Source organism: Magnolia sinica, chromosome 19, assembly GCF_029962835.1.
Source record: "Magnolia sinica isolate HGM2019 chromosome 19, MsV1, whole genome shotgun sequence".
In the NCBI taxonomy this organism is placed as follows: Eukaryota; Viridiplantae; Streptophyta; class Magnoliopsida; order Magnoliales; family Magnoliaceae; genus Magnolia; species Magnolia sinica.
In genome coordinates, this window is record NC_080591.1 from 1,368,620 (window position 1) to 1,395,338 (window position 26,719).

Below are 26,719 nucleotides of genomic sequence, written 5' to 3' on the forward strand. Positions count from 1 at the left end.
GAGTCTCAACACCCGATCAAGGGTTCGAGTATCCATAGGTGGTGAAATCCCACTACGGCGTGACTGTGTTGGGTGTGTAGAAAACGGATGGACGGCTTGGATAAGACACATACATCCACAGTGGGCCCCACACAGTTTACACAGTACCAATACGCTTCCGCGTAAAGAGGGTTTATTGCTGCTGTCGTAGGGTTTTCGGTGGGTTTCGACGGAGAGAGAGAGAGGACCGTCCCAAAGGGATTCCAGCGACAGAGAAAGAAGCGCCGAGAGAGATCGAAGACCTTATTGGCTGGAGAAGGGATTCTGGCTACACAGAGAGAGAAGGGATTCCGGCTAGAGAGAGAGAGAGAGAGAGAGAGAGAGAGAGAGAGACGTCGGAGCAGGTACGTGGAGCTACGCTGGCAGATTTATTTCGAGCTCGAAACTCTCCCATGTCAATCCAGACCGTACACACTCTAGTCCCCCTTTTAGATGGGCATAACCCGAAAATCACATTGATTGGACGACTCAAATAGTCCTAACTACTGGGCATCGAATGACCGATCAAAAGAAAAAGAAAATCAGCGCTCCGAATTCAATGGAGAAATTAGTTGGTTTCGGCCTCTGATCGTCCACAATATCATTTTTCTTCCAAGCAGTATCTGATCATCCAATCAGTGTGAGTTTTGGCCTCTGCTCATCCATAAAAGGACCTTGAATCTGAAATTTTGGGTGGTTCTGATTGATGTAAATGATTGTCATTTTTAATGTAGATGAGTTGCCAGTGTTTAATAGATTATGGCGAATCCGCATATTAGTGTAGTCATGGTAATTTTCTGGTTGAGGAATGCTAGTATGAATGTGTGATACACACATCCAATCCAAACATATCCACACCAATTAATGTTTTCCATATGGACGCTTAACATTCGATGTTGTATACTCTCTCTTGGATAGGATAATTGTGTAAAATATGATAGCGGCCGTGTGTTGGGTCCCAAAAGGTGCTTCAAAGGTTGTACCAGTTGTTGCGGAGCCACCCTCAAAAGAGGAGATTGAAGAGATCTTGAAGAGAGGGGTTCTAGAAAGAAGGTAAAATGCTTATGTTATACTCACTTACATGGTCATTGCTGTTACATTATGTAGTCTAGCCATTGACACTTAGAGATGTTAATTTTTATTTGCAAGTGATGAGCTTGAGTACCCAAATGCAATTAAAAAAGTTTATCCAATGCATCATCCATGCATCAGTTAGGGGTCGTGTGGATGCCTGTAAGTTTTGTAAGTGGGAAATGATTTCCAAGTAAGTCACTTACAGGTAGTGTTTGGGGGAGGAAATTAACCTTAAGTCACTGCTGGTTATGCGTTTAAGGAAATATTGTATGCCTGAAGTGTGTAGGGAATGATCACATGCATTCAAATGTTTGAGCTGTGTAGGGCCCACCTTGATGCATGAGTTCCATCAAGCTGTCTATTAGAACCCACTCCCACCCACATTGCATTTACTTGAAGTGTCTGTATATTCTTGTTGGATTATATAATCTTCGTGCTCTGTCTTGTTCTAAAAGTTGTATGCTCATGCAGCGGACACAGCAAGGATGAACAAGATGAGGAAATGGATGTTGATGCTGCTGTGCAGACCAATGCAATCGGTCAGGCATTAGCTGCAGCAGATGCTCTTGGCAAAAATTCCGGAAACAATTTTCAGGACATAACTGATGGCTTGAGGGAACTTGATATGGATAATTATGATGAAGAGGATGCAGGTACTTCCTATGATTTATCTACATGTGTTTGCCAACTACTTATCATGTCATTATAAAATTTCATTAGGTTGTGTTTGGATTGAGGAAAACTAAATGTGGATATGGAAAAGTGACCTGGAATCCTCAGGGAATGGACAACCATGGATTTAGGTCTTCTGTTCTTTGTTTTGGTTTCCAGTTTTACATGGATATGATCACCTCGAACAGTTGCCTCGTATCGTTTCTCTGCCTCAATAATTGATTTAATGCCTTATTCCGGTGAAATAAATGATGACATTTTTTTTGGGAAAATTTGGGAAATAGAAATAAGTTTCTAGAGCTCTACTTCTTTCTCAAACAGAGGAAAAGTGAGTTTTCCGCCGAAGCTGATTTCATTTCCAAGGTTTTCCAAGTTTCCAAACACCACCTTAGGTTCATTGATCCTTGCATGGAAGTTGAGGCACACTGTCTAATTTCTCCTTTTATTTCAGAAAAAAAAAGAAGGTAAAAAAGTTGTGTGGATATTTTACCAACAATGTATTTCTTTTGGACAACATCAGGCATTGAGCTATTTAGTTCTGGACTTGGTGACACTTTCTATCCCAGCAATGACATGGATCCATATCTGAAGGATAAGGATGTAAGTCTTGTGCTCTTTTTACATGAGCATCCATTGCATCTTCGGCTTCCAATGCATGAACTATGCCATGGTTCTTCTGGCAGGATGATGATGAAGAGGAAATTGAAGACATGACCATAAAACCGTCGGATGCAGTTATAGTCTGTGCACGTAATGAGGATGATGTCAGTCATCTCGAGGCATGTGATAGTGACTTGATCAGCACTTGCTTCTCCTTTTTGTTCTCGCTTTCATCCTTGCATATTATTGAGTTTGTGATCTCTTTCCCTTCTGTTTATCATTGTACTTGCACATGGGGATGCTGGGTGCCCAATTGCATTTTCATTTGATAGTAGACATCTCATCAATCCCTTGTTGATTTAATTGTGACAAGGAAGGAAAAACTCTTACAGTTTCTTTATTTTGTTTGGCAGGTTTGGATACTTGAAGAATCAGAAGATGGTGATTCAAACATGTATGTTCATCATGATATAATACTTCCAGCCTTTCCCCTTTGCACATCATGGCTTGATTGTAACCTCAAAAGTGGAGATAAAGGTGAGTTCCATATACCCCTGTTTGAATATATATATATATATATATATATATATATTCCTTTTCAAATTTTATTGAGGGAGACTGCTTGGGTTATGCTGGGATTTTAGTTGGGAACTTTGAAGGTTGGCTTTTGCCTTCTTTTTTTTTTTTTAAAAAAAGGTGCTGCATCTGTTTTTTTTTTGAAAGATAACAGGAACTTTCATTAAAAGGTGCTGAGATAGCAGTAGCGCAAAGAGGAAACAAGAAAAAGTGAAAGGAAAAAAAAGAAAAAGAAAAGCTAAATTACAACATCCAACCCTTAGCTGTAACCCACTCCATAGCAATGTCCCAAACATGAGAAGCGACCCAATCCACACTACGGCTGACATTATTGAAGCATCTACCATTCCTCTCAACCCAAATAGCCAATAAAGCAGCAAGGAGACAAAGTTTCCAAATCGCACGAGAATTCTTGCGAAAGGCCACCCCGTGCCAATATAAGAACAAATCCCCAATGTCAAAAGGCATACACCACACCAAACCGAACCTAGCGAGAAGAGAAATCCACACACGACTCACAAAGGAACAATGATGGTTGATCGTCTCTTTACGAGCCATACAAAGGAGATGTTCGGGACAATCATGGACCATTTTTGGAGTTTGTCGATTGTGAGGATTTGTTTTCTACCCGAAAGCCCCGATCTTAGGAGGGCCTCTATAATGCCAAAGAAAAGAGGTGCTCAATTCTCTCCCCTTCATTATGAAGCATAAAGTAGAAAGATTTCATCGTGAAGCGACCAAACTTATCTCTAGTCCAAACTAGGCTATCGACCTCACCAGCCTTCGGAATGTTGGGTTGGAACAAATCCAAAAGGGCAACATACTCTTCCACCTCCTCGTCCCACAAGGACTTGCTACAGGGTGACCAAACAATCGCCTCACCACGGATCTCATAACATTTATCAATCATGATACTTCTATTTGGGGCAAGAGTAGCTATGGCCAAGAAGCGGGTGGAGAGAGGCATATTGCCTCTCCACATATCTTTCTAGAAATGATTATTTCACCCCTTTTCCAAGATAAAAGGCAACGCCATCGAAGAATTTGTGCTTAATGCTAACGATACCTTTCCATACCGAAGAGGATTTGTAGAGGGAGGATTCCTTCGTCCACTAGCCTCCTACCAAGCAACCATATTTACCTGCAATAGCCTTTCTCCAAAGAGCTCCCGATTCAGTCCTAAATCTCCACCACCATTTGCCTAAGAGGGCCTCGTTCATTAAGGCCAAAGAGTGAATATTAGCGTCGCCTTCATCATATGGCTTACACACCACCCTAGTCCAACAAGTGAAACATTTTCTTCTCGACTGAGTCACCCCAAAGGAAATCACGTCTTCGCTTGCCGAGGTGGGAGAGAACCGCCTTTGGGCATTTGAAAGTGACAAGAAATAAATAGAGAGATTGGATAGAACAACTTTAATAAGGGTAATCTGCTTGCCAAGAGACAATTACCTTCCTCTCCAAGCCGATAATTTCTCATCTCTATCCTTTCTACCACTTTGTCTCAAAGATGCTTAGCCGGTTTTCCAATGCAGAGGGGGAGCCCCGAATAAGAGGGGAAGGATTCTGCCTTGCAGCCGAAAAGGTTCGCAAAGTGACCAATTGCTTCACTATTCAAATGAATACCATGCATCTCACATTTAGCCAAATTAACATTTTGCCCCAAGACCGCTTCAAAACAATGGAGAATCATGCTCAAATTATCAACCTTTACCTCGTCCGCCTCACAAAAGAGAATTGCATCATCTGCAAACTGAATATGGGAGATTGGGGGAAGCGCCTGACTCACTTGGAAACCTTTGAACAAGCCCACCTGTTGCCCCTTGGAAAGCATCTGTTAGGAACTTGTTTATTTGGTTATACTTCTTTTGAAATCAATAACGTTAATTAAGGCCATTAAAAAAAGCATAATATGATCATATTTGAGGACCATTGCATTCATCTATCTACGGCTTGGACATGAACACGGGTTATTGTTAGACATGGGGGGCTTGGAAAACCCGAAAAACTGACATATCTATAGAAATATATAATGATGTTCAAAAATGTTTTGTTATATGAAATTTGTCCATGGATATTCACGAAAAAGGAGTTCATAAAAGCATGAGATGTAGAAAACTATATGCACATAAGTGGAGATGCATGCCTATGAAACTTGAGTGAACATTTCACAGGACAACTATTCGAGTGGCTATGCTACATAGGGTAGATTGTTGGACAATTAGAAAGTAATGTGAGCATAGATGAGTCTTGCAAAGATGAGGTTGTTGAGATGGATGTGTGGGAAGATAGGAAGGATAGAATTAAAAGTGGGGGTCATCCAAAGCAAACTAAGGATAGTCCCAATAGGGGATTAAAATGATGGAGAGCATAAATGATTTGGTCACGTACAATGAAGACTAGAATGGCTTCGCCGACGAGGGGAACATTGATTAAGGTAGAATGACCTAAAAGAGGATGTGAGGAAGACCTAAAATGAATTGGATTGAGATGGTGAGACGGTGAAAGCCTGTTCACTTATTGAGGATAGGACCTTAGATAAGGTTGATTGGTGAAACAAGATTGTAAAGCTGACCACAGATAGCTGGGTCATGGTTTTGATGATGGTGATGATGAACAGCTAGAAATACATTAGAACACACACGCATCCCATGTTTGCAAAAGTTCACATGCAACCCCTCCTTTCCCATTAGCATATCATATCATGTATTGGACATCTGATCCATTCAAAAGGTAGGGCACACCATGAAGACCACCTTGTGCAAAAATGAGGTGGTCAATCCTAGGTGGGCCGCTGTTGAAATCAATGGACAGCCTAGGATTTGACTCAATTTACATGTGTGTCCCACCTAACGAGTGGATTGCTTGACCTTCTTGTGAGGTGATATTCATGGTGTGGCCCGCCTTTTGTATTGTTCAGATGTCCAACACATGAGACATTAGTAGTAAAGATGAAGTTGCCTATGAAAATCACCTCTCTCTCTCTCTCTCTCTCTCTGGTTTTGATACGTCTCTTTGATTACTGTTTTGTCAAAGATCATTATTATTGCTGGCAATTTCTCCTTTCTTTGTTTTTTGTATTTCTAATGTTTTAGTTGTTTTTTAATGTTTCATCTCTCTCTCTCTCTCTCCCTCTCTCGCTCTCTTTTGCCTCCTTTTGGCTATGGTTTGACTCTTCCTGATGATGGCAGGAAACTTTATAGCTGTAGGCTCGATGGAACTTGCTATTGAAATTTGGGACCTCAACCTTGTATGTGACTTCATATTTCTTATTGGTTGACATAGCTCATCCTTGAGCAGAGGTGTACACGAGTCGAGCCGAGCCGAGCTTTTCCCAGCTCAGGCTCGACTCGGACTGCTCAAGTCTTAGCTTGTGCTCGGCTCAGTCGGCCTTCGAGCTCGGAACAGCAGCTCGTGCTCGGCTCGGCCGAGTTCGAGCCGAGTTGTTGAGTCGAGTTCGAGTCTTCAAGCCTATTTCGAGTTCGAGTTTTCGGCTTATCAGACTGGTTTGTTGCAGCAGTGGCAGGGGCAACTGGACTGGCAAGCTGCAGTGGCAGGGGCGGCCGTGGGGCAGTGCGGGTAAGGGAGGAGGGGGGAGAGAGACGAGTAGAGAGGGATGTGCGAGTAAGGGAGGAGGGAGAGAGTAGGGAGATCGGGCGCCGGTGCGGCCGTGCAGGTAAGGGAGGATGAGAGAGAGAGGTCAGCTTCGCCGGACTGAGAGAGAGGGAGGAAGAGAGGGTTCGTGCGGGCGCCGGGCGGGATGTTTTTTGAAAACGGGTAGTGTAAGGTTTTTTTTTTTTTTTTTGAAGGGTATATATACCCCGTACCGAGTCGAGCCAAGTTCGAGCAGTATTCAAGTCGAGTCAAGCTGGGGGCAAGATCGAACTTGGCTTGAACTGGTTTCAAGCTCCAAAAATTAGCTCGACTCGGTTCGAACTCAGCTTCGATCTGAGTCGAGTCGAGCTTTTTCGAGTCGAGTCAAGCAAGCTACCGAGCTAACTCTGCTCATGTACAACTCTATCCTTGAGAAAATATGACTTCTTTCTATGCTTTGACATCCTTTTTACCTTAGCATTTTGTATGTTGAGTCCTTCATAGCTTGTCTACATTTTCTTTTTCAGATTGATGAAGTTCAACCATTTATGGTCTTAGGGGGCATTTCCAAGAAGAAAAAAAGCAAGAAGGTCTGTAATTATTTTCTTCCTTTACTGTCAATTGCAAATTTTCTTTTTTGATTGTTTCCGGCGAAGTTTCAAAATTGTAAATTTTCTTTTTTGATTGTTTCCTGCATACATTTGATAGTTTTAAGCTTAAGATCTGACAATAACATTTTCTTGTTCGTTTGTGGAAACTTCATCATCTAGTTTATTTTGTATCTTGCCTTTTCTATCACTAGCATGCATATCTCTCTAGTTCCAAGAAAGAAATAAATGAATATGCTTCCTGGATTCTTATTCTTAAATAATATAGGGAATTGCTTCCTCATGCACTTCAATCTGAAGTCCTGATTCTTCAACAGGGGAATTTATGACTTCCCCAACATCCTTGAATTGATGTAGATACCCTCAACTCACCTTGTCAAATGGCCAAGTCAACTAGATGGAGTGGATGGTATCATGTTTTCATAAGCTATTTCCGTCAATTCAAAAGAACAATAAGCAGGGTGTTTTCAGTAATTTTCCCATAAACTCTACAGCTGTTTTAGTTGTCCTTACAGCAATGTTTTGAGTGCTTATTAGATACTAGATATAGATGCCTTCACATTTTCTAACATGTGATCTTACTAAATGTGGGAATTTGATTACTGTAGACATTGGTCAAATACAAAAAGGACAGCCACCAAGATTCTGTACTCGGTCTTGCCTGGAACAAGGAGATCAGGTGAGTGCACAATGCTAGGATGATACGATGTATTCTAGTTCCCCATCAGATCAACAGTCTAGATTATTGGAGCATGGTGCCCATAACAGTCTACACTTTAGATTCTGTACTTTGTGATCCCTGTCCTTATGTCTTCAGTTCCTATGACTGGGCCCCATGGTTTGGTAATCCAGACTGTTAGATCTGATGGGCCCCTCTGTGAATGGCTCGTTTCCCAAAAATCTCCCTGATGGGATGGTCCTAGCCCTTAAGGGGGTGTTTGGCGCATGGTATTGGGAAGGATTAGGTGGGATGGTATTAAAAAAACGTAATTATTACATGTGGCAGGGATTGTCCCCTCTTACCATGGGATAAGCTTAATTTCATGCTATGTTGGTAATACGGTGGTACATTGAATGAATATACCCACCATCATTTGAAACTACTGAGAATAACACGTGTTATATCCAAACCATTCATCTGTTTTGTAACCTCATTTTATGGCATGGGCCTAAAAATGAGGCAGATCCAAAACTTACGTGGCCCCAAAGAAGTTTTCAATGGTTGGTATTCAATCCCCGCTGCTTTCTATGGTGGGTTCCACTTGAGCTTTAGATCTACCTGATTTTTTGGCCCATGCTCTCAAAAGATCTTGAAAAATGGGTGGACGGTGTGGATATAGCCCACACATCATGGTGGGACCTACACAACTTGCTAACATTGAGTGGAATTGGCACGAGACCCAATGCAATTCCATCTAATCTAATTCCAAGCTTTTCCATTCTTCCCAAACATTGAGTGGAATTGGCATAGGACCAAATGCAATTCCATCCCACCTAATCCCATCTAATACCATGTGCCAAATGCCCCCTAAGCGTCTGGCCTGCAAACAGACAGTTAAGTCAATCAAGGCCCACATTTGTCAGGAAAAAAAGCCAAAGATGGATGGCTAGGATCTTCTAATTTGGGTGATAATTGGAGCATTTTCCATCTATAAGGTGGCCCATCAAATGAAAGATCTGGACTGGCAAACCATGGGCCCCAGTTATATGAACTCAAGACCTGAGGATACAGTTAATATTTGGGTCAAGTGTAATGTTATTCCCCTCATTCTTATGATGATTTAATTGTTGCTGCTGCTTCATAAATTCAGGAATGTCCTAGCCAGTGCAAGTGCAGACAAGTCTGTCAAGGTTTGGGATGTGGTTACAGGGAAATGCCCTCTCACAATGGAACATCATATAGACAAGGCAATTTTCTCTTAATCAACAGCATCCATAGTTTATTTTGAGAACTGTTTTTTTTTTTTTTTGGAATGCAAATGCAATGCATCAGTGCTATTTCTTATTGTTTAAAAGGCTGAGATTATGTTATCATTCTTCTTCCCTTAAACTAATCTGGTTCTTGTGTTTGACTCAATCTTATTGAACAAGTTATATCTTAGGTATCCCATTTATCAAGCTCCTTGATCGGATGACGGAAACACATCAGTTTTCTCTAACTAGACGCCTTTTCTCTCTAATTTATATACTCACTGTACCTGCTGCAAACCCAAATCTGATTGCTTGGAAGGAGTTTTGACTTTCATGGTGGTTGATTTGTATTCGGAAGTCATTATTTCTCTTTATGTAAAGCGTAGTTACATGAACCTCGACCAGAGATATGCATATGCAGGATATATTTGGGTTTTCAGTTTGTTCAGTTGGGGTCATGTTTAAGTGATCCAGACGATTGATCTCTTGGATAGATGATATCTGAAAGCCTCCTTGATAGAACAATCACAGGCTGACTTCTTGTGGCCAGCACATTGATGGTCAAGAGGAGCTGTAAAACAATGGTGCACATGGAACTGAAACACCCAATATCAGTGGGATCATCCAATCTGGGAATTCAACTGTCCAGTGGTCTGGATTACCGGACCATGGGTCCCGCTTGTGCAAACTGAAAACCTGATTATACCAGTTGAGGATCATATAGTTCCTCTTAGCAAATATTTTTGTATATATGATCTTTTAAATAGTGGTTTCTGTATATTAAATGAAAAAGAAAAGAAAAGAAACTAGTGTAATCCCTATTATTTTTTCCCTTCCACGAAATACATGTTTCACTGCCAACCATCTTCCCCTAGAAGCTCACTTAGCATCCCAATCCCCATCTCTTGCTAGGCTCGTGAGCCTTGATAGCCAACATCTTTTGTAGCATGTTCTAGTGAAGCATAAATTTATAGAAATAATTTAATTGTTGATTTCTACCTCTTCCTATGTCTCTCGATCTTGTTACAGGTCCAAGCAGTTGCATGGAACCGGAATGTGCCAGAAGTTCTTCTTAGTGGGTCTTTTGATCACTCAGTGGTCATGGTAAGAGAACACTATCTGTTGCGAACTTAAATGTTTGAACTCTCCCTTTCTTTCTTTTTTTCCCAACATGCTTTTCTAGATCATCTAGATCATTTGTAAAAACAAAGATCTATGTGATTTTTCCTAGGACCAGGAGGATGGTGCATTCTATTTATGAGAAGTGACAGATGCGGGTTCATTTCTAAATATTAGTGAGGTTCAAATATTGGCCGATACATATCGGCTGACATGTATCGTATTGGTATTTTGAAAAAGAAAAATATATGAATGTGCATTATATATGTATTAATATTAAAGCAATCCCCTACTAGAGGCTCAGCCAAGCACGACTGGCCCAAGTTCCGAGTTGAACATTGCTAGCTCCCATGCTTCTAGGATGTGATTTAATATATCAAATTGAAGGTAAAGAGAAGATAGCGATAGTTCATGCATCTTTCAGGAGGTGAATTTACTTAAAATTTTCACAAGTCACTCCAGTTATTGGTTCCTCTATGAAAGTACTTCTCACTTACAAGTTGTTTATGAGAAGGATTTGTAGTGCAACTAAATATTATCCACATTAGTTATACCCCATTAAACAATCTAAGGGCTATAATGCTTCCAAATCTGCATTGTGTTGGTCTCAAGTATTTTGAATATGCGCACATACACCTTAACCTGAATTGTCTCCTATGTCTATGAACTGCAGATGGACATGAGGGCACCCTCACAAGCTGGTACTAAATGGGAGGTTGCAGCTGATGTTGAAAGCTTGGAATGGGATCCGCACAATGAACACTCTTTTGTGGTAATCTTTCTAACCATTTCAATACAAGTTATAGATGAATTTCACTGGCTTAACTTCATTTGAAATTTCACAACATCGGTATATAACCCGGACATGGAAATGTGTTGTTATTAGACAAAAATAAAAATCTGGGTGTTGGACATGGGAAACTCCTAGAAGCCCAATCGGCAAACATCCCACGTATATTATGAGTAATAGGTTTTGTAATTATTTTTGTCAAATTAATTTGAAATGGCGATACCTTTCAAAAAAAAAGTGATAAACCTAAAAGCTCTTCTTTCTGAAAATGAGCAGGATATATTCCCAAAAAAAAAAAAGTTACCGATTTTGAGTATATAAGATGACCTTCACAGCTCAGACCACCTGGTGGACACCCAGTAGGTGATTCTTTTTAGTCTCCCTCCGCTTTCAATCGACCCTAGTGAATCTTTAGCTAAAAAAATAATTTAAAGTCTTCCTTACCATAGATTCTGCTTCTATGGATTCAGCCCATCCGTGGTTTTGGAAGTGACATGTATGAATTTAAATTCTAACATCCCTCAGGATTCTGTAGTCCTTTGCACATGGTCTCAGGTTGCCTTCAGAGCGCCATCAAAGTTAAGTCTCTACCAACCAAAAAATATCAGTTACATACTTTGTGTGGTGTCCAGGAGTCACATACACACATCGTCATGTACCATTGCCAAAAAGCTCCTTGCTACATAATTCTGTTTGATTTATAGACAGTTTGTTCATCAACATACTTTCTCATTTGAAGACTTGCAGATTGACTAGGAACTCTACCGAGTCAATTCGCTATAGTCTGGCACTGTACAAATCCCAATTATACAAAAAAAGAAAAATTGTGTACTAGCTTTTTGACTTGGCCAGTCAAATCTGGATAACTGAAGGACCTAATTCCTGAGCCGAGTATGAGTTTTTAGTACGTTCTAGATGGAAAAATATGAATGGGCTTGGGCTAATAGTTCTCTGAATGTACTCAGGTCAGCCTCGAAGATGGTACAGTTCAAGGTTTCGACATTCGAGCAGCTGCTTCCAACTCAAGTTCTCTTTCCAAACCAAGTTTCACTCTTCATGCACATGATAAAGCTGTTTGTACAATCTCCTATAATCCATCAGCAGCTAACGTATGTCCTTCTCATTCTCAACTTAAGCTTTTTGTAGACCACTTTCAATTCTGAGAAAAAAAGGAAAAAAATTCCATGGTAATTTATTGAAACGGCCGTCGTTCTTTTTGCAGCTGCTTGCAACTGGGTCAACCGATAAAATGGTAGGCTTACCTTTTTAACATCCTTTATTTTTGCATAGACTTTTTATTATTATTATGGTGCACCTCACATGTGTATCTTTCAGGTGAAACTCTGGGATATATCAAACAATCAACCTTCCTGTGTTGCATCCAAGGATCCTAAAGCTGTAAGTGCTGCTTAATTATTTTATCATTGGGAAATGATAAGGAAGGTCACGAACTGGAGGTCCATGTGATGATCTGAACATTCATCTAGAAGGTACTACCATTGTTTATGGGCTACATAGGCGCTGAAGTCTCACTGATTAGAGATCCTCCACTTCCGTACAACTTCCATGCAAAAGGTAAGTTAGGAGGTGCTCTTCTTGGCTGCTGTTTCCAGCTGACCTCTATATGGACAGTGGGATCTCTGATGAGTGAGATATTTTCACGTGGTCCACCTATGGTGAGACCCTCTAAATAAAGAGTCTGGATCATTGCTTGAGGGGCGTAAGGGGTGAGCAGCTCTGTCATGCCTCAACGTTTATGTGTTTTTTTTTCTTTTCTTTTGTGTTGGTTATTGTGTTTTAAGAGGTTTCCATTCTCCTTCATGGATTGCTGATTTTAACACAGCTGTTATCCAATTCCTTTTAAAATGGGTTGATCAAACACTATCTCTATCTTCAAATTTCAAATCGAAGCCTTATTTCCTAACCTTTGTGGTTCAGAGCTTTTCCTTTCTTTCTATTTTTACAGGCATTTTTCTCCAATTAGATTCATGAGTTCTGAGTTGCTCATAAAACGTGTGTATTAGGGACCCTTCATTTCTCTGCAAATTGTAGCCAGAAGCATGTGTTTGACGATTGTGTTGGACATGTTAATGTTGATGTTGGGAAGGAAAATGTTTGTATACGCTTGCCACCACTCAAAATCATTCTAATTCACATGGTGGCCCACATTATGGTTGGATCGGCCTGATTTTGGGGCCGCCAACTTTCACAATAGTGACCCTATCTGTCAAAAAAGAAAAGAAAGGGTAGTGCAACCTTGCTGGGCAGGTCGGATGACATGCAGACCATAGTGCGCCTACACACACCCTATTAGAATAAACTTATTATGTAAGGATTTGTAGAGGAACTGGCATCTTTAGGCTAAATGTAGGGGTGTCAACAGGCCGGGCCAAGCTTTGTCCAAGACCAGCTTGCATTGTTCAACAGGCATCTTTAGGCTAAATGTAGGGGTGTCAACAGGCCGGGCCAAGCTTTGTCCAAGACCAGCTTGCATTGTTCAACATGTGCCTGAGCCCGGCCTAGGCCCCTGATGAACCAAAGTAGTCCAGCCTGAGCTTGGCATGAAATGTTTATTCTAAGCCCGGGCCTAAGGGATATTAAAATTGCCTTTGCAAACCCTAATGGCCAGGGCCCAGCTGATGGCTGTTATACATGGGCCTGAATTTTAAGCCCAGCCCTCAGGCCTGATACTCTAGCCCAAGCTTGGCCCGAGATGGGCCATGCCTAAAGTCCGACGCACCGGGCAGGCCTTAGCTGAATGGGCTTAGTGCTACATTGCTGTTGAAAGAAAATACAAAAGAAGGGTTCCATCAAGGTATGTAATGGATGGATTATGGGATCTTTCTAGCATTGTAGACAAAGGGAAAAGAAGAAAAAAGAAAAGAGATTATTATGTTCTACATAAAGCAAACAAGGTGGTCGATAATATTGGGGTGGCCAGATCCTCTCTTTTGTATTGGGCAATATCCAACCCTTGATTGTTCTTGTTCTTTTATTATTATTATTTATTAAAAAAATTAAATGTATAGAAACGAAGTCGTTTATTTTAAAAAATAATAATAAGAAAGCTGACTTGGGTTGTTGTTATTCTTGTGCACTTGGGTTGTTGTTATTCTTGTGCCGGTGCGGATGCTATTTTCAGGGGGCAGTCTTTTCAGTTTCATTTTCAGAAGACAACCCTTTCTTGTTGGCAATTGGAGGCTCCAAAGGGAGGCTGGAAGTGAGCATTCAAATTCAAATCCCGTTCCACCTTTCTGTATTATTTCTACTTATGATGTCCTTTTTCTTCACTGCCTGGATTGACCATAGCCAATGAATTGCCGCCACAGGTATGGGACACGTTATCTGATCCTGGAGTTGTTCGGAGATTTGGGAGTTCTAGCAATCGAAGAACCGACCCCATGCCGGCAGCGTGAGGAAAACCAGGGAGGAGGAGCGTTGTTTATTTGATTAGAAAGGCATGCGTATTGTCAGCTAAGAGAACTCTCAGGAGGGGTTTGTATTTTTGCTGCTGGCTTTGTTGCTATTGATTTATTTGTTGAGAAATATAAAGGGAAAGAAAGGTTTTTATAGGTGTCCATAGAGATGCATCTGATCATACATCTGTATGAATTTTGGATATCGCAGCAGCACCATGATGGGACCCAAAAGATGGATGGTTGAGATAATCAGAGAACCTCTAAATCTGTGCGGGGAAACTGTAGACTACCCAAAAAGATGCAATGAGCCACCCATCATGATTGGAACTGTTCAACCAGTGGGTCCCTGCATAGATGGGCCACGGCACAAGCACACTGATTTTAACCTTCCTAGCCTCTGATTTTTGCTGTGGAAACAAAAATTGCCAGTCCTTAATTCAACTAAAGGAGTTGGGGCTCAATAGATGAGTTCTTTGTGCTGATTCTCATTCACACAAGATTTTAACCGTGCTGGGTGGACCCCACTGTCAGTTGGTCATGGCCCTTGTATCACATTGTTGCATTGATTGGGTAATCCGAACAAATTAAAACGCTCATAATTCATTTGCTGTTCTGGAAAGATTTGTTGGACCGTAAGGATCAGATGATTGGTTTGAAGCTTGGGCAGTTGCCCATCCATGTAAAGCTGATGGGATGAACAGTCCTGATCTTTTACACTTATGCCACAGCAGGATTTAGGTCACTGATACGGAGAAGTGCATCCCCCTCCAGTTTCACTTTCATTTTGGAGCAAACCTTAAATGGTGATGACTCTTCCGCCGTACAATGGCATGGTTTTGCGACAATCCATACCGTCCAAGCCCCTGACCCAATCGTGGATTGAACATAACCCAAAAATTACACTGAGATGATTGTAACCATCTGATTTCGCCCTTGGAATTTAAATCGCTTGCATTTTACTTATAACTGTCTGATTTGGCCCTTGGAATTTTTGGGTGGACCAACCTTGTTCTGTCGTAGAGGCCTAAATGCATGCTGGTCCAGTCATCAGGTCGGCTATTTGTATGTCGAACGTGGCCTTTTATTCAAAATTTCATTAGGGTCACAAGACCCATCTTTTGAACGTCCGGATCTGGCAGTATTGCCACTTTGGCACCTGTTAGGGTTCAAATCATGGTTGGTTGGACTAACCAGGTAGGGCCCATGGTGAGCATTTCTCGGCCATAAAAATTACAAAGGTTCGATTATTGGATAGGCTACACAAAATTGCCCATTTTGTTCATGTGTGGCCCATTTGATGATGAGCGAACCGGCTTAAATTTTGGACCAATGCTTTCTCAAGAAAAGAAATTAAGGATAATAGTCATCCCAAGCACCCATGAGAGTATATCAGATTGGTTGGATCGTCTGCAGGGATATGACGATGATGATGAGGGCCATGATCAATCAACGATGATGGTGGGTCTTTCATTGGTACAAATTGGCCGTATGGCTTGATAATCTAGACGACTGGTTTTGTTTGGTCCTTTGTTGATGGACCATGTCCCAAAAATCTCCTCCATAGGAAAGTCCTAATATTTCAATTTGTACTTGCAAATAAATAAATGGTCAAGGACATAATGGAGCAATGTCTCCATTCAACTGAAAAGAGGCTCAAGAGTAGTTGCTGGGGCCTTCTAATTATTGAGATTTGTAATGAGTCGTCCATCCATACAGGCATCCGACATTCCAATGGTCTGGATCGCTGGAAATTGGGCTCCACTTGAGAAAAACAGAAAATCCAAGTATAATGTGCATTATCTCTGGTTGGGACCGACTGACACGATTTCCGAAGCTTGTCCTCTTACTGTCAATTCATCTCCAATATCTAACGCATGACTTATCATTAAGGACGAAGGATTCTACTTATGGATGGTAGGGCCACTTGCACTAAGAAAAAAGAGTACTGGTCACTACCATTCAATACTCGGGCAGGAAATCATTACCATAAAAACGATAGGCCCTATAATAGTGACCACTCTTCTTGAAAATCAAATCGATCCATTCACTAGGTGGGCCCCACCAGTGTGTTGAGTTGGACCTCTGGTGTTTCACTGATTCCGAATGACGTGGCCCACCTGATGAGCTTACAGGCCAAGTTTTTGTTTGGGGAGATCTTGATGGTGGGGCCCACTGTTTTAACGGCACCGATGTCTTATTCAAGCAGCAGGTTCAACAATATGGTACCATTTGTGGTACACCTTTATTGTAGGTGATCAGCCCTTAGAAAAATGGGGCATCATAATCTTCACAATGTCAAAAAAGATAAAGGAATATGAATTGTTTAAATAAGGTAGTGGATCTCTTTATGGCTAACAACATTCCTATCAATTGTATAAGGTGGCCATGTCCCTTGTCTTTTTGGATAATTGAGAGCACTACACATCCACAAAGCTATTTTATGTAACCTCACTTTAGTATTATTTGATATTTAATACTCTGGCAGAGTATCACACTTGATACGCTGGCAATCCGAAATTACACAGTTGCCATGTATTGGGTAGAAGCCACTGTGTTCAAATCAGTCTCAAAGTCAGATTGTATGAACAATCCTAACCTCTGATTTAAAGACAAGTGTTTGATAAATTGGAGGATGGTATAGTTTTCTTTTTTAACCGTCCAATAAAATGTCCAGCAATCTGATAGTCACCTAATCGAATAAAAACAATTATTGGTTCATGATACATCTAAACTTAGACCCATATTTAGGCAGTTTAATTTGAATTACGTGTACGCCACGTTTGTGATTTTTATGCAATTTCTAAGCGCCTGTGTATCATCTATAACAATCTGCCAGATTATCAAAGTCATTCTCTTCATTTTTATATGTAGGCCATGTTCCATTGTGGCACATATGATGTTACACTTAGAACAGAACATGGCAGAAGTCTACATTAAAAAAAAAAAATATTATTAATTTAGTAAAAGAAGACTTTGTAAGCTCATGAAATTGTCAATGCATTGAGATGAAATCAACTTAATAGGCCAAAATCAAGTGCCCCAGATGTGCTGGATTGGGACATGTGCATGTGATCTTGGACGTTCATCAGCAGGGCCTTTATGGAATACTTCCTAGTGTAAAATCAGGCCAAACTTAAGTTCCCCACGTGGCTGATTAGCATACGTGCGTGAGATCTTGGATGTTTGTCGATTGGGCCCTTGTAGAATGCGCCATGTTATAAAAATAGGGCGAAATCGAATGGCCCACATGGGTCTAATTGGGACATGCGCATTGAGATGTGGGATGTTCATCATGGTATAAAAATCAGCCCAGATGAAGTGTCCCGCATGTGTGGCATTGTGAAGTGAGATCTGGGACGTTCATCGGATGGGACGATATGGGAGTCTTTTTATTTATTTATTATTATTATTATTATTATTTTTTTTGCAATTAATGAATATAATGTAATGGTATGACTGGATCCGAAGGATCTTGCTGCATACACAACTCCATTGAACTGGAGATGGCCCATGGCATAAAAATCAGGCTGGCTAGCTCATCAGGTGGGTCAGACATCTACATGGAACGTCTGATCTACATACATGATATATGTGTTGCCCAACAATGATAGAAATGACACATTTTTTTGGATAGAACACATAGATAAACATAAAGTGGGGCCCAGCTAGGCTAGCTTACACTATAATGACTTGATGCATGGGCCCAAATCCGGTCTGGGGCTGCCCGTTGCAGCCTTTAAGTACGTCATGGTTGATAATGGGTTGGACTGGGCTAGTGGCAGAACTGGGCTTGGATCCGGGTCCATTTACAGCCTTACGTGAATGAGAAGTGTTTGAAGTCATTGCTTTTAAATAAGAAATAAAATAAAACGGTCCATTTGGATCTTAGACTTTGTGAAACAACATGGAAAGCAAGTGGTTGCCCTCACATTTCCTCTTCTTTTTTCTTTTTTCTTTTTTAATGAATTTTGAACCATAGAGCATAATGATTTCATTCTTACAAAAATAAAATATTGCAATGTCAATGCTCTCTCTTTTTCTCTCTACCAACCTCATTCTTCAACATAGAAAGAAAGAATCTCTGATTTCATGCTCTTGAAAAAGAAGAAGAAGGAGGAGAGAGAGAGAGAGAGATTCGACAAGGAATTTTATCTTATTTCATTATATCATGGCTTTCTCATTTCTCAAGAAAATCATTCTCCTCTTCATCCTCATCTCAGCATCAATAATTCCAGCCTCATTTGCAGGTGGGTTTTTTTTTTTTGGCGCACCAAATCAATGCCATGAACACATTGTCATGAAAATTCATGGTTTCGGGACCAAAATGATGTCTTTGAATGGTCCATGACCTGACCCAGCTTTGATTATCTTCACCCATCATTCAATGATTCAAGCCAGGGAGCGATGCTTGATTCTTATGTTCATGTTTTGCTTAAACATGCATCAATTCGTATATTCCGAAGGGTCTTGTTTGGGTGCCATTTAAAAATAGATTCGTCTCATTTTAGTTAACTTTAACATGTATTAGAGTTTCTAGTTTTTTTTTTTTTTTTTGTAGGGAATAGAAATAGTCTTCATAACCAACAATTCTTACCATGGTATGTTTGGCTACACCAAAATTCATGAAATATTATCAAGTTTGCACCAAACTAAACTGATTAATCATGAAATTTCTGGATATTGGTGCAACAAAATGCATTATATATAAATGTGTGTGTGTGTGCGCGCGCGCGCATGCACGCACCTTTACGCACGTATCATGGGCCTAAAATCCGAATGGTCCATGTGATGCAACACCCAAGGAAACCCCCAAGAATCAATTTTCACTCCGATCCAGAACTCTGGTGCGCCATAGCAAAGAGAGATGCAAATGAAGAGAGGAAACTGTTTTCTTTTTCCATGTCCCACCAAAGTTTTGGATTAGAGTAAAAGTTGGACCTTGTGGGTTTCATGAGGTACTGCATCACATGGACCGTGCAAATTTTGGACTCACATAAGGTGTGATGAGTTCTCATATATATATATATATATATATATATATATATAGACACTAATAAGGTTTACAAGTTAAAGACAACAGGAATCAAACAAATTGGATCACTAGCACACAATACCTTGTCTCTACCAGCTCAATTAATATCTAATACATAATTATTATTAATTTAAATTAGATGAACTCATTTTTAAGTGGCACACCCAAACAGGCCCTAATTAGAACTTTTCTTATTATTGTGTTTCCATATTCACATTTGAATGATGCCAATTTTGTGTGCCACTGCATGTTTGGATGCTTGATTGTATTGAATTGCGATAGCTCAATTCAATAACGTGCAAGTTACCAAAGTGGGGTTAGCCTCAAACAACAAATCATATCATTTCAAGTTGGATGGAATCAGAGTTAAGGGTCAATCTTCTTCTTCATTGTGAACTAAAGCGATTCCATTCCCACTTCAATTTTGGCCATTTCCTTTTATATTTAATTTTATTATTGCAATTCAGTTCAACTGATCATCCAAACATGTCATAATAAATCGGTCAGTGTCATTCAAATAAACTAATGGAAAGAAGCAAGAACTACCATCAAAATTTTAAATTGATTGAAATGAAAAGCAGCTAAAACTTTTTCTCTCTAACATAAAAATACCTTCTTTTTTTATTTGCTTAAAATGCTCCAAATTTCTGATATTTTCATATACTGTCATGTGATCTTACATACATGCACTTGATTCTTCTCTCAACGTTGAAGTAGAAACAATTTTATGGGATTATATACCTCAATATGGATTCATGCAGGTGGGCATAGGAGGTACATGCATAAAAATGCAATTGAAGCTGGTCCATTGAGTGAGGTATTTCATTCATAAACACAAAACACAAACATTTTCTTTCCCTTTTTCTTTTATTTATATATTTATTTATTTTATAATGAGGGGTCAATTTTCACATTGAATCCAATGGCTGAAGATGGAAATCCTATATATATATATCTTATAGGTTTTGCTAGAATACATCTACATTAGCGGTTGCTCAGGGACATTTTCGATGACCCGAACCATTTATATGATGAGCTTTGACGATGGTTGGAGAATGCCCAAAAACACTCCAAGGGATTGAAATATTTGAATCCTTTTGATTATTTGAAGGCTAAGGAGTCCATCCATATTGAAAACAAAAGAGTCAAATAATCAAAATATTGAAATACTCTAATTCATTAGCTCTTTTATTTTATTTATTTTTATTTTAAAAAAAATTTTTAATGTTAGCGCCCCTCCAAGGTGAGCCCCATAACATAACATAAATGGTTGGGGTCATTGAAAAATGACCTTAGATTCAAAAGATAAATTCTCCATGTATTATGTATTGTGTTGTAATATGTTGGGATGTATTCTAGTAAGCCTCTATTTTTCTTCTACTTCATGTAAGCACGTACATACATGCATACACAATGCCACCCGGACAAAGCCTTACAAGAATCGTTCGGTGAATATCCTTTTAAAAAAAGCACATTGTATACACATATATATATATACACATACACATTTATACATGTATTTCCAGTGGTTCTACTTCTTTTTCTTCTGTGTACTACTTAGATATATTCTTCACACATTTATGGTGATTTTGTTAGTTTTCTTAGTTTATATACAGTTAAGGAACATGAAAGTGGTGAACTCTCTCTCTCTCTCTCTCTCTAGCACACACCACACAGGTGCGCATGCATGCACCACACTCACAGTGTTGGAGACGATTTTGGTTCTACCGCATATAGTAGAGGCATACACAAGCATATACATTCTGAAGTAGAACTGGTAGCAGACGATTTTATGGAGTGCTAGAATCGAATCAAATAAGACCCGAAGGTTGGAGATAATGGAAAAATAACTTAGGTAATAGTTTCCAACAGTTGTTACTTTGCAGTAGATTACTAAAATTGTGCATATAAGATATCTTTGAAAAGCTATCAACCAACCTGACGACTTGGCTAGCTCTCAAATGATTTCACAAGATTAAGGTTGTAATTAAGAGTTAAATTCCAATTTAAAACCGAAATTTATTACTTTTAGTAAGTTAAGATTTTATTATTTTGGGGTCAATTAGGACTTAAATGATCCAATTTAACGATGAATCCTTTTGAGTCATTTATTAGAGTTTGAGTTTGTTTATGACTTCTTTACTGATTTTAATAAATTCATTATTTTTGGTCGAATTTGTAATATACATGTGGAAACAATTCATTCATTATTATCAATTTTATTTTCTTTTTAATATTTTTTCCTTGGATTCAAGTCTTATTGTGGGGAAGAAGACAATGATCTTATCTCCCCTCTCCATAACACTCCCGACATGCACATGCCCACACATGCGAAAGAGAGGCATGCACAATCACATGTACACACACAAACATGCACCCGTTGTTTCCACTCCCACTCATTTTTGGGGAGCGGATTAGGTGAGACCCTGGATCCATCGAGGTGGGTGGGACACGCTCACAGTGATGTATGTGTCTTAAATCCACACCGTCCAATCATTTTGAAAACCCATTTTAAGACATGATCCTGTAGATGCCCCACTCATGCTAGCAACTTGATAAAGCATGGATAGTCCTTAAGAGCTATTACCTTAATCCTAGCTTAACTTAAACTCTCAAGTCTTAGCCGCCATTTTCAAGCCTTAACTAAGCCTTAGCCATACCACAAGCCATTTCTAAGGCTTAAACCTAAGCCTTAAAGCCACTTTTTGGAACCAAACAAGCCATCTGGCCAAAGTACGAAGAAAATCAATTAGGTGGCGATAGTTCGACCACTACTAGCAATAAGAAAATTACCATATTCTCTCGAGAGATGTGCCCTGAGCTACAACTCTCTTGGAGAGACGACGGCAATGGACCCCTATTGCCTTGAGAATGATCATTATTTACCATTTTACTAACCATTTTAACCCATAAAAGATTGTTTGTGGCACCTCTTCTCCCTCTACCAATTATAAGCCTCTACATCATCCTTTACCCTCCACGATCCTAATAATTACCAAAAAACCACTAAGGAGCCTATAAATACTCCCTTTCTCTCTTCATTTTGACACCAAAATCAAGAAGAAGAGTAAGAGTGAAAGAGCGAGTGAGTGAGAGAGAGTAAAAGGTGAGCTTGAGTTTCCATAGCTTCTATCCTTTTCACCCCCCTTAGCTTCCTTTGAACCATTCCTTAGCCATCTACCCCACTTGAGTCAACCCTCTTTCCTAGGTTTACCTAGGACTGTAAGATCAGGCCACTTCAACCTGCAAATTAAAGATCTAGCCATCATCACTAACATTCACATTTTACTAATTATATCATCATCTTTTTTCTCAACTCCCCTGCTTCTCTAGATTGTTATAGAATGTATGCTCTGTAACTTGCCGAAACTCTGGATATATCACATCATAAACTTATGGTAGCCTAGTTCTCTTACATATCATTCTGGCATCATCGCATCTCCTCTTAACCTTATTTCCTTTCTAGATGTTCTTTTAATGTATGCTTTGTGACTTGTTGGAACTTCGGACCCTGTCACATTAGAAATCCAAGTTTGCCTAGTCCTATTGTAGTACTTTGCATCATATCATTCTATCCCCTGAAATTAGTTAGCCACACGAAGTAGAGACTGTACCCTCGTACGGGCAGAGATGGTGCATAACACCTTTCCTATTTGTAACCAAGGTCTCTTAGACTCTTAATCGCAGATCAGGAATCAATCTAAAATGAAAGACTTTTCAAATTCTCTAGTCTTTTTAGATCGTAGATTTTGAGTTGTCCCTTAGACTCTTAATCGCAGATCAGGAATCAATCTAAAATGAAAGACTTTTCGAATTCTTAAGTCTTTTTAGATCCTAGATTTTGAGTTTCTAAGTAAAACACACACACACACACACACACACATATATGCGCTAATTTCTAGCATTCACATATCTTAAAAATGAAGGTGACTGAAATCTCAGGTGGACCATATCACAGGAAACAATTTTGATTGAATCTCCACTATTAAAAACTTCATAAATTCCACTGGAATATTTATTTGTCATCTAACCTATTGATAAGGTCGCAAACACCTAGATGAATAGACCACACAATATCATCTTGATCCAAACCTTTTATGGTCACAAGAAGTTTTTAATGGTCAATCACCACTGTTTCCTGTACTATAGCCCATTTCGAATTTAGAACTGTTTCGTTTTTTTTTTATCATACCCTAAAATGAGATTTTAACAAGGATGGACAGCATGTATTTATTCACAAACATCACAGTGGCCCCATAGTCAAGGGTCCCACCCACCTCAGTGTCGGGCCCACCTGTTATGTGTATGTAGAATCCACATTATGAATCTTGTGAGCCTCCTTGCATTCACCGTATATCCCAAGAATCATCTTGATCCAAAACTTAGGTAGGACACCACATGGAGCAATGCACAGTCACTACTAACATGTATGTATTGCTCCAGACACTACAAAAATGTATTTATTGACGTGGTGTGGCCCACCTGAGTTTTGGTGTGTCCCTTTATCCTCGAGGGGCACACCTGATAACTGGCTTAATGGCACACCACACCATATACAGATCCCAGTGGAAGCCACATTTCACGTCGAAGTTTGTATGGTGTGGCCCATCTGAGTAATGGATTGGGATGGATTTTATAATAGAGGTCTAAAATGTGTTCGTGCATCTAGTAGATGGGTCGGATGGCACACCCGCATCATGATAGGCCCCACACGATCCGAACATATGCAATCATTCACCTTTTCATCCTATGGCTGGCAGGAAGCAGCACAGAAGGACGTGGACACTGAAAAAGAAGGTAGAGCCATAAACAAGAGAATCCTCAAAGTCCATACAAAAGACTATGAAACATATGATCCAGCCCCAGCTCTTGACAAGCCTCCCTTCAAGCTCATACCCAACTAATCCTGCTCTGCTTTATTATATATATACTTACCATGTGAAGATATCTGCGTGTAATGTATACATGATATATGGGGATGATATATACAATGTTATGTGTAAGGTATGTCTTATGTCATGACTACTCATTTCATATGGGTACATGTGAACTCATGCATGTGTTAATGATGTTTACCGTGTAGATATGGATCAAATGTGGTGATGGTGACTGGTGATGGATCGGGTCAGGTTGACCCATGGATCAATTTTCTAGACCCACTTCTGAGGTGGCTAAGCTGGTCATGTTCAAGCTAGAGAATATAGCCTTTTCAATGGGCTGGGCCATATAACACAAACCAAATTAGATTTTTATTTTTTTATTTTTGGTTTAAAAAAAAAAAACCCTAAATAAACCATCAAAATGTAAGTGTAGGCACATAGGAATGATGTATGTACATATTAATGAATGTATATATACACAATGTGGCCAGGCCAGTGGGGTCCATTTTGTTTAATGACCTTAAATGGTTGGGTCTAGAATGGATGAAGTTTATTAAGTTGGAACATTAATTCTATCAATTTCATCAGTGTCTTGAAACTTATGTTTTAGAAAAGATCAACCATGGTCCAAGAAAAGATAAAATCAGATAGTGGATGGCTAGGATCTTTTAATTTGAAATATTTTAAGGTTGTCCTTCATCAATGATAGTGTCCATCAAGCCTATGGTTCTGATCAATAAGAGATGTGAAAAAGCGTACATCCATGATAGTGTCCATGAAGCCCATGGTTCTGATCAATGAGAGACGTGAAAAAGCGTACATAGCTTGGCATAGAGTTTCTTACACGTGTATGTGCATACATACATTAATGTTTGTACATCCATTACCAGGTTGGCATATGTTGTGATGTTTGGATAGGCCTATTTACACTCATCTGCATGTGTGCTTAGCAAGCTCTACGCAAGTGTCAAGTGAGCCTTGATACGCTGGCCTAGACCTAACCTTCAATTTCTCACATTGGTTAGACCTTTTGGCCTAAAAATCAGATGGTTTCTTAGGCTTGTTTGATTTTTCATGTCCGATGTAAATCTCTTGTAAATAAGTAATTATTAATTTTTCAACCCAGTTTTGAAAATGGGTGATTAATTTTGTTTAGAAAGGAGTTCAAAAGTATCGGCTTAAATTTTTGGGCCTTAATGTGATGTATATAACATATTCTCGCCATCTATCTGTTTTACCAAAACATTTTAGGGCATGATTCAAAATAACGTGGCATGTGCAGTGCTCAAGTGGCTCACACCAAGGGAAGCAGTAGCCTTAATAAATCCACCATGAAGAGTTGTTGGAAGCAGTAGCCTTAATAAATCTACCATTAAGAGTTGTTTCCTTCGCGAGGTTGACATTGATGTTTGAATTCATACATTAAATTCAGCCGGCATGATGGATGGACTGTGTGGATAAGTCAAATACGTACGGTGGGCCTCACTCTTTTTTCTTTTTTTTTCTGCCTATTTAACTTTAGCATTAAAAAAGTAGGTCGTCACTGTCTGCATTAGAAAAGATGCAGTAATTATTTACTTAAATAATTATTACTCATTTATAAGGTATTACCGTTTACAAGAAAAATCAAACAGGCCGGTAGGGTGAAAAAAAAAAAAACCGACTCATCTATCAATTTTGTATGCAGCCCACCTAAGGAATGAAATGCCTTTAAAAAAAAAAAAAAAAAACCATAGATCTTATTAGTTCCACGAAATGGAAAGCTTAGATCTTGCAAACGCGTCCCACAACAGTACGTGTATTAGTAGGTGAGATGATCCCTACCCACGTGGGGTTTAGTAAAACCCTGTAGAGAGGATTAGGGGTTGCAATGGGTTGGGTTTGAACACGGTAAGCTAGGCCCAGCCTGACCTAACATTATAAGGATGAAAGTCCTGGCTTGACGTGGCCTAGCACAACTAGCCCAAGCCCAGGCGCAAAAATTAGTTAGACCACTGATCACATCCCTATTTTCTAAGGTGAATGTTCCTGATTTATCCATCAGTTGGGAAGTCTGTACATTCATAAAGAAATAAACATTTTGAAAAAGAAAAAAACAATTCATACAAAAAGCTTATCTTTTTACCCATTTCCATGAAAAAAGTGCTTACTTTTTCAGTTACCCGAATAAATTACAATGTTTTAAGCATATAGTAAAAAGGCCTCATTTTAAGTTTTTTTAACTGACTGATATGGAAAGTAGAAACTAAAATAACTGTTAGAGACTTAGAGGTTGTAAAAGACTGTTTTGCCCTTAAAGTGAAAGACCGCTTGGCAAATGGGTAGGGATGTCAACGGGCCGGGCGTATTCAAATTCCAATTTTTCAGGCCCGAGCCTGGCGCATTGAAACGGGAACGGAAAGGCTACTCCCCCTGACACCAGCCAA

At 39.6% G+C, this 26,719-nt stretch overlaps 2 protein-coding genes across 2 annotated transcripts; both read left to right on the forward strand.

Moving 5' to 3' along the window:
* Positions 1–192: 192 nt before the first annotated feature.
* Positions 193–14,540, forward strand: LOC131234473 (uncharacterized WD repeat-containing protein C17D11.16-like). The gene is made up of 17 exons (XM_058231381.1): positions 193–383; positions 937–1,071; positions 1,564–1,745; positions 2,285–2,364; positions 2,448–2,543; positions 2,778–2,901; positions 6,132–6,190; positions 7,062–7,124; positions 7,751–7,821; positions 8,954–9,050; positions 10,083–10,157; positions 10,846–10,944; positions 11,928–12,071; positions 12,185–12,214; positions 12,298–12,360; positions 14,105–14,182; positions 14,292–14,540. The coding sequence occupies exons 2-17, from the start codon at positions 953–955 to the stop codon at positions 14,376–14,378; spliced, it is 1,467 nt and encodes a 488-aa protein (XP_058087364.1). The 5' UTR covers positions 193–383; positions 937–952; the 3' UTR covers positions 14,379–14,540.
* Positions 14,541–18,424: 3,884 nt separating this feature from the next.
* On the forward strand, positions 18,425–24,364 carry LOC131235596 (protein CASPARIAN STRIP INTEGRITY FACTOR 1-like). Its single transcript, XM_058232832.1, has 3 exons — positions 18,425–18,628; positions 20,175–20,230; positions 24,174–24,364. The coding sequence occupies exons 1-3, from the start codon at positions 18,550–18,552 to the stop codon at positions 24,315–24,317; spliced, it is 279 nt and encodes a 92-aa protein (XP_058088815.1). The 5' UTR covers positions 18,425–18,549; the 3' UTR covers positions 24,318–24,364.
* Positions 24,365–26,719: the final 2,355 nt, after the last annotated feature.

Coding starts and splice junctions, on each gene's coding strand:
- LOC131234473 (XM_058231381.1), top strand. CDS start 953: ATGATAGCGGCCGTGTGTTGGGTCCCAAAAGGTGCTTCAAAGGTTGTA. Junction 1,746..2,284: donor TTATGATGAAGAGGATGCAG/GTACTTCCTATG, acceptor GGACAACATCAG/GCATTGAGCTATTTAGTTCT. Junction 10,158..10,845: donor TTGATCACTCAGTGGTCATG/GTAAGAGAACAC, acceptor TATGAACTGCAG/ATGGACATGAGGGCACCCTC.
- LOC131235596 (XM_058232832.1), top strand. CDS start 18,550: ATGGCTTTCTCATTTCTCAAGAAAATCATTCTCCTCTTCATCCTCATC. Junction 18,629..20,174: donor AATTCCAGCCTCATTTGCAG/GTGGGTTTTTTT, acceptor GGATTCATGCAG/GTGGGCATAGGAGGTACATG. Junction 20,231..24,173: donor AAGCTGGTCCATTGAGTGAG/GTATTTCATTCA, acceptor TATGGCTGGCAG/GAAGCAGCACAGAAGGACGT.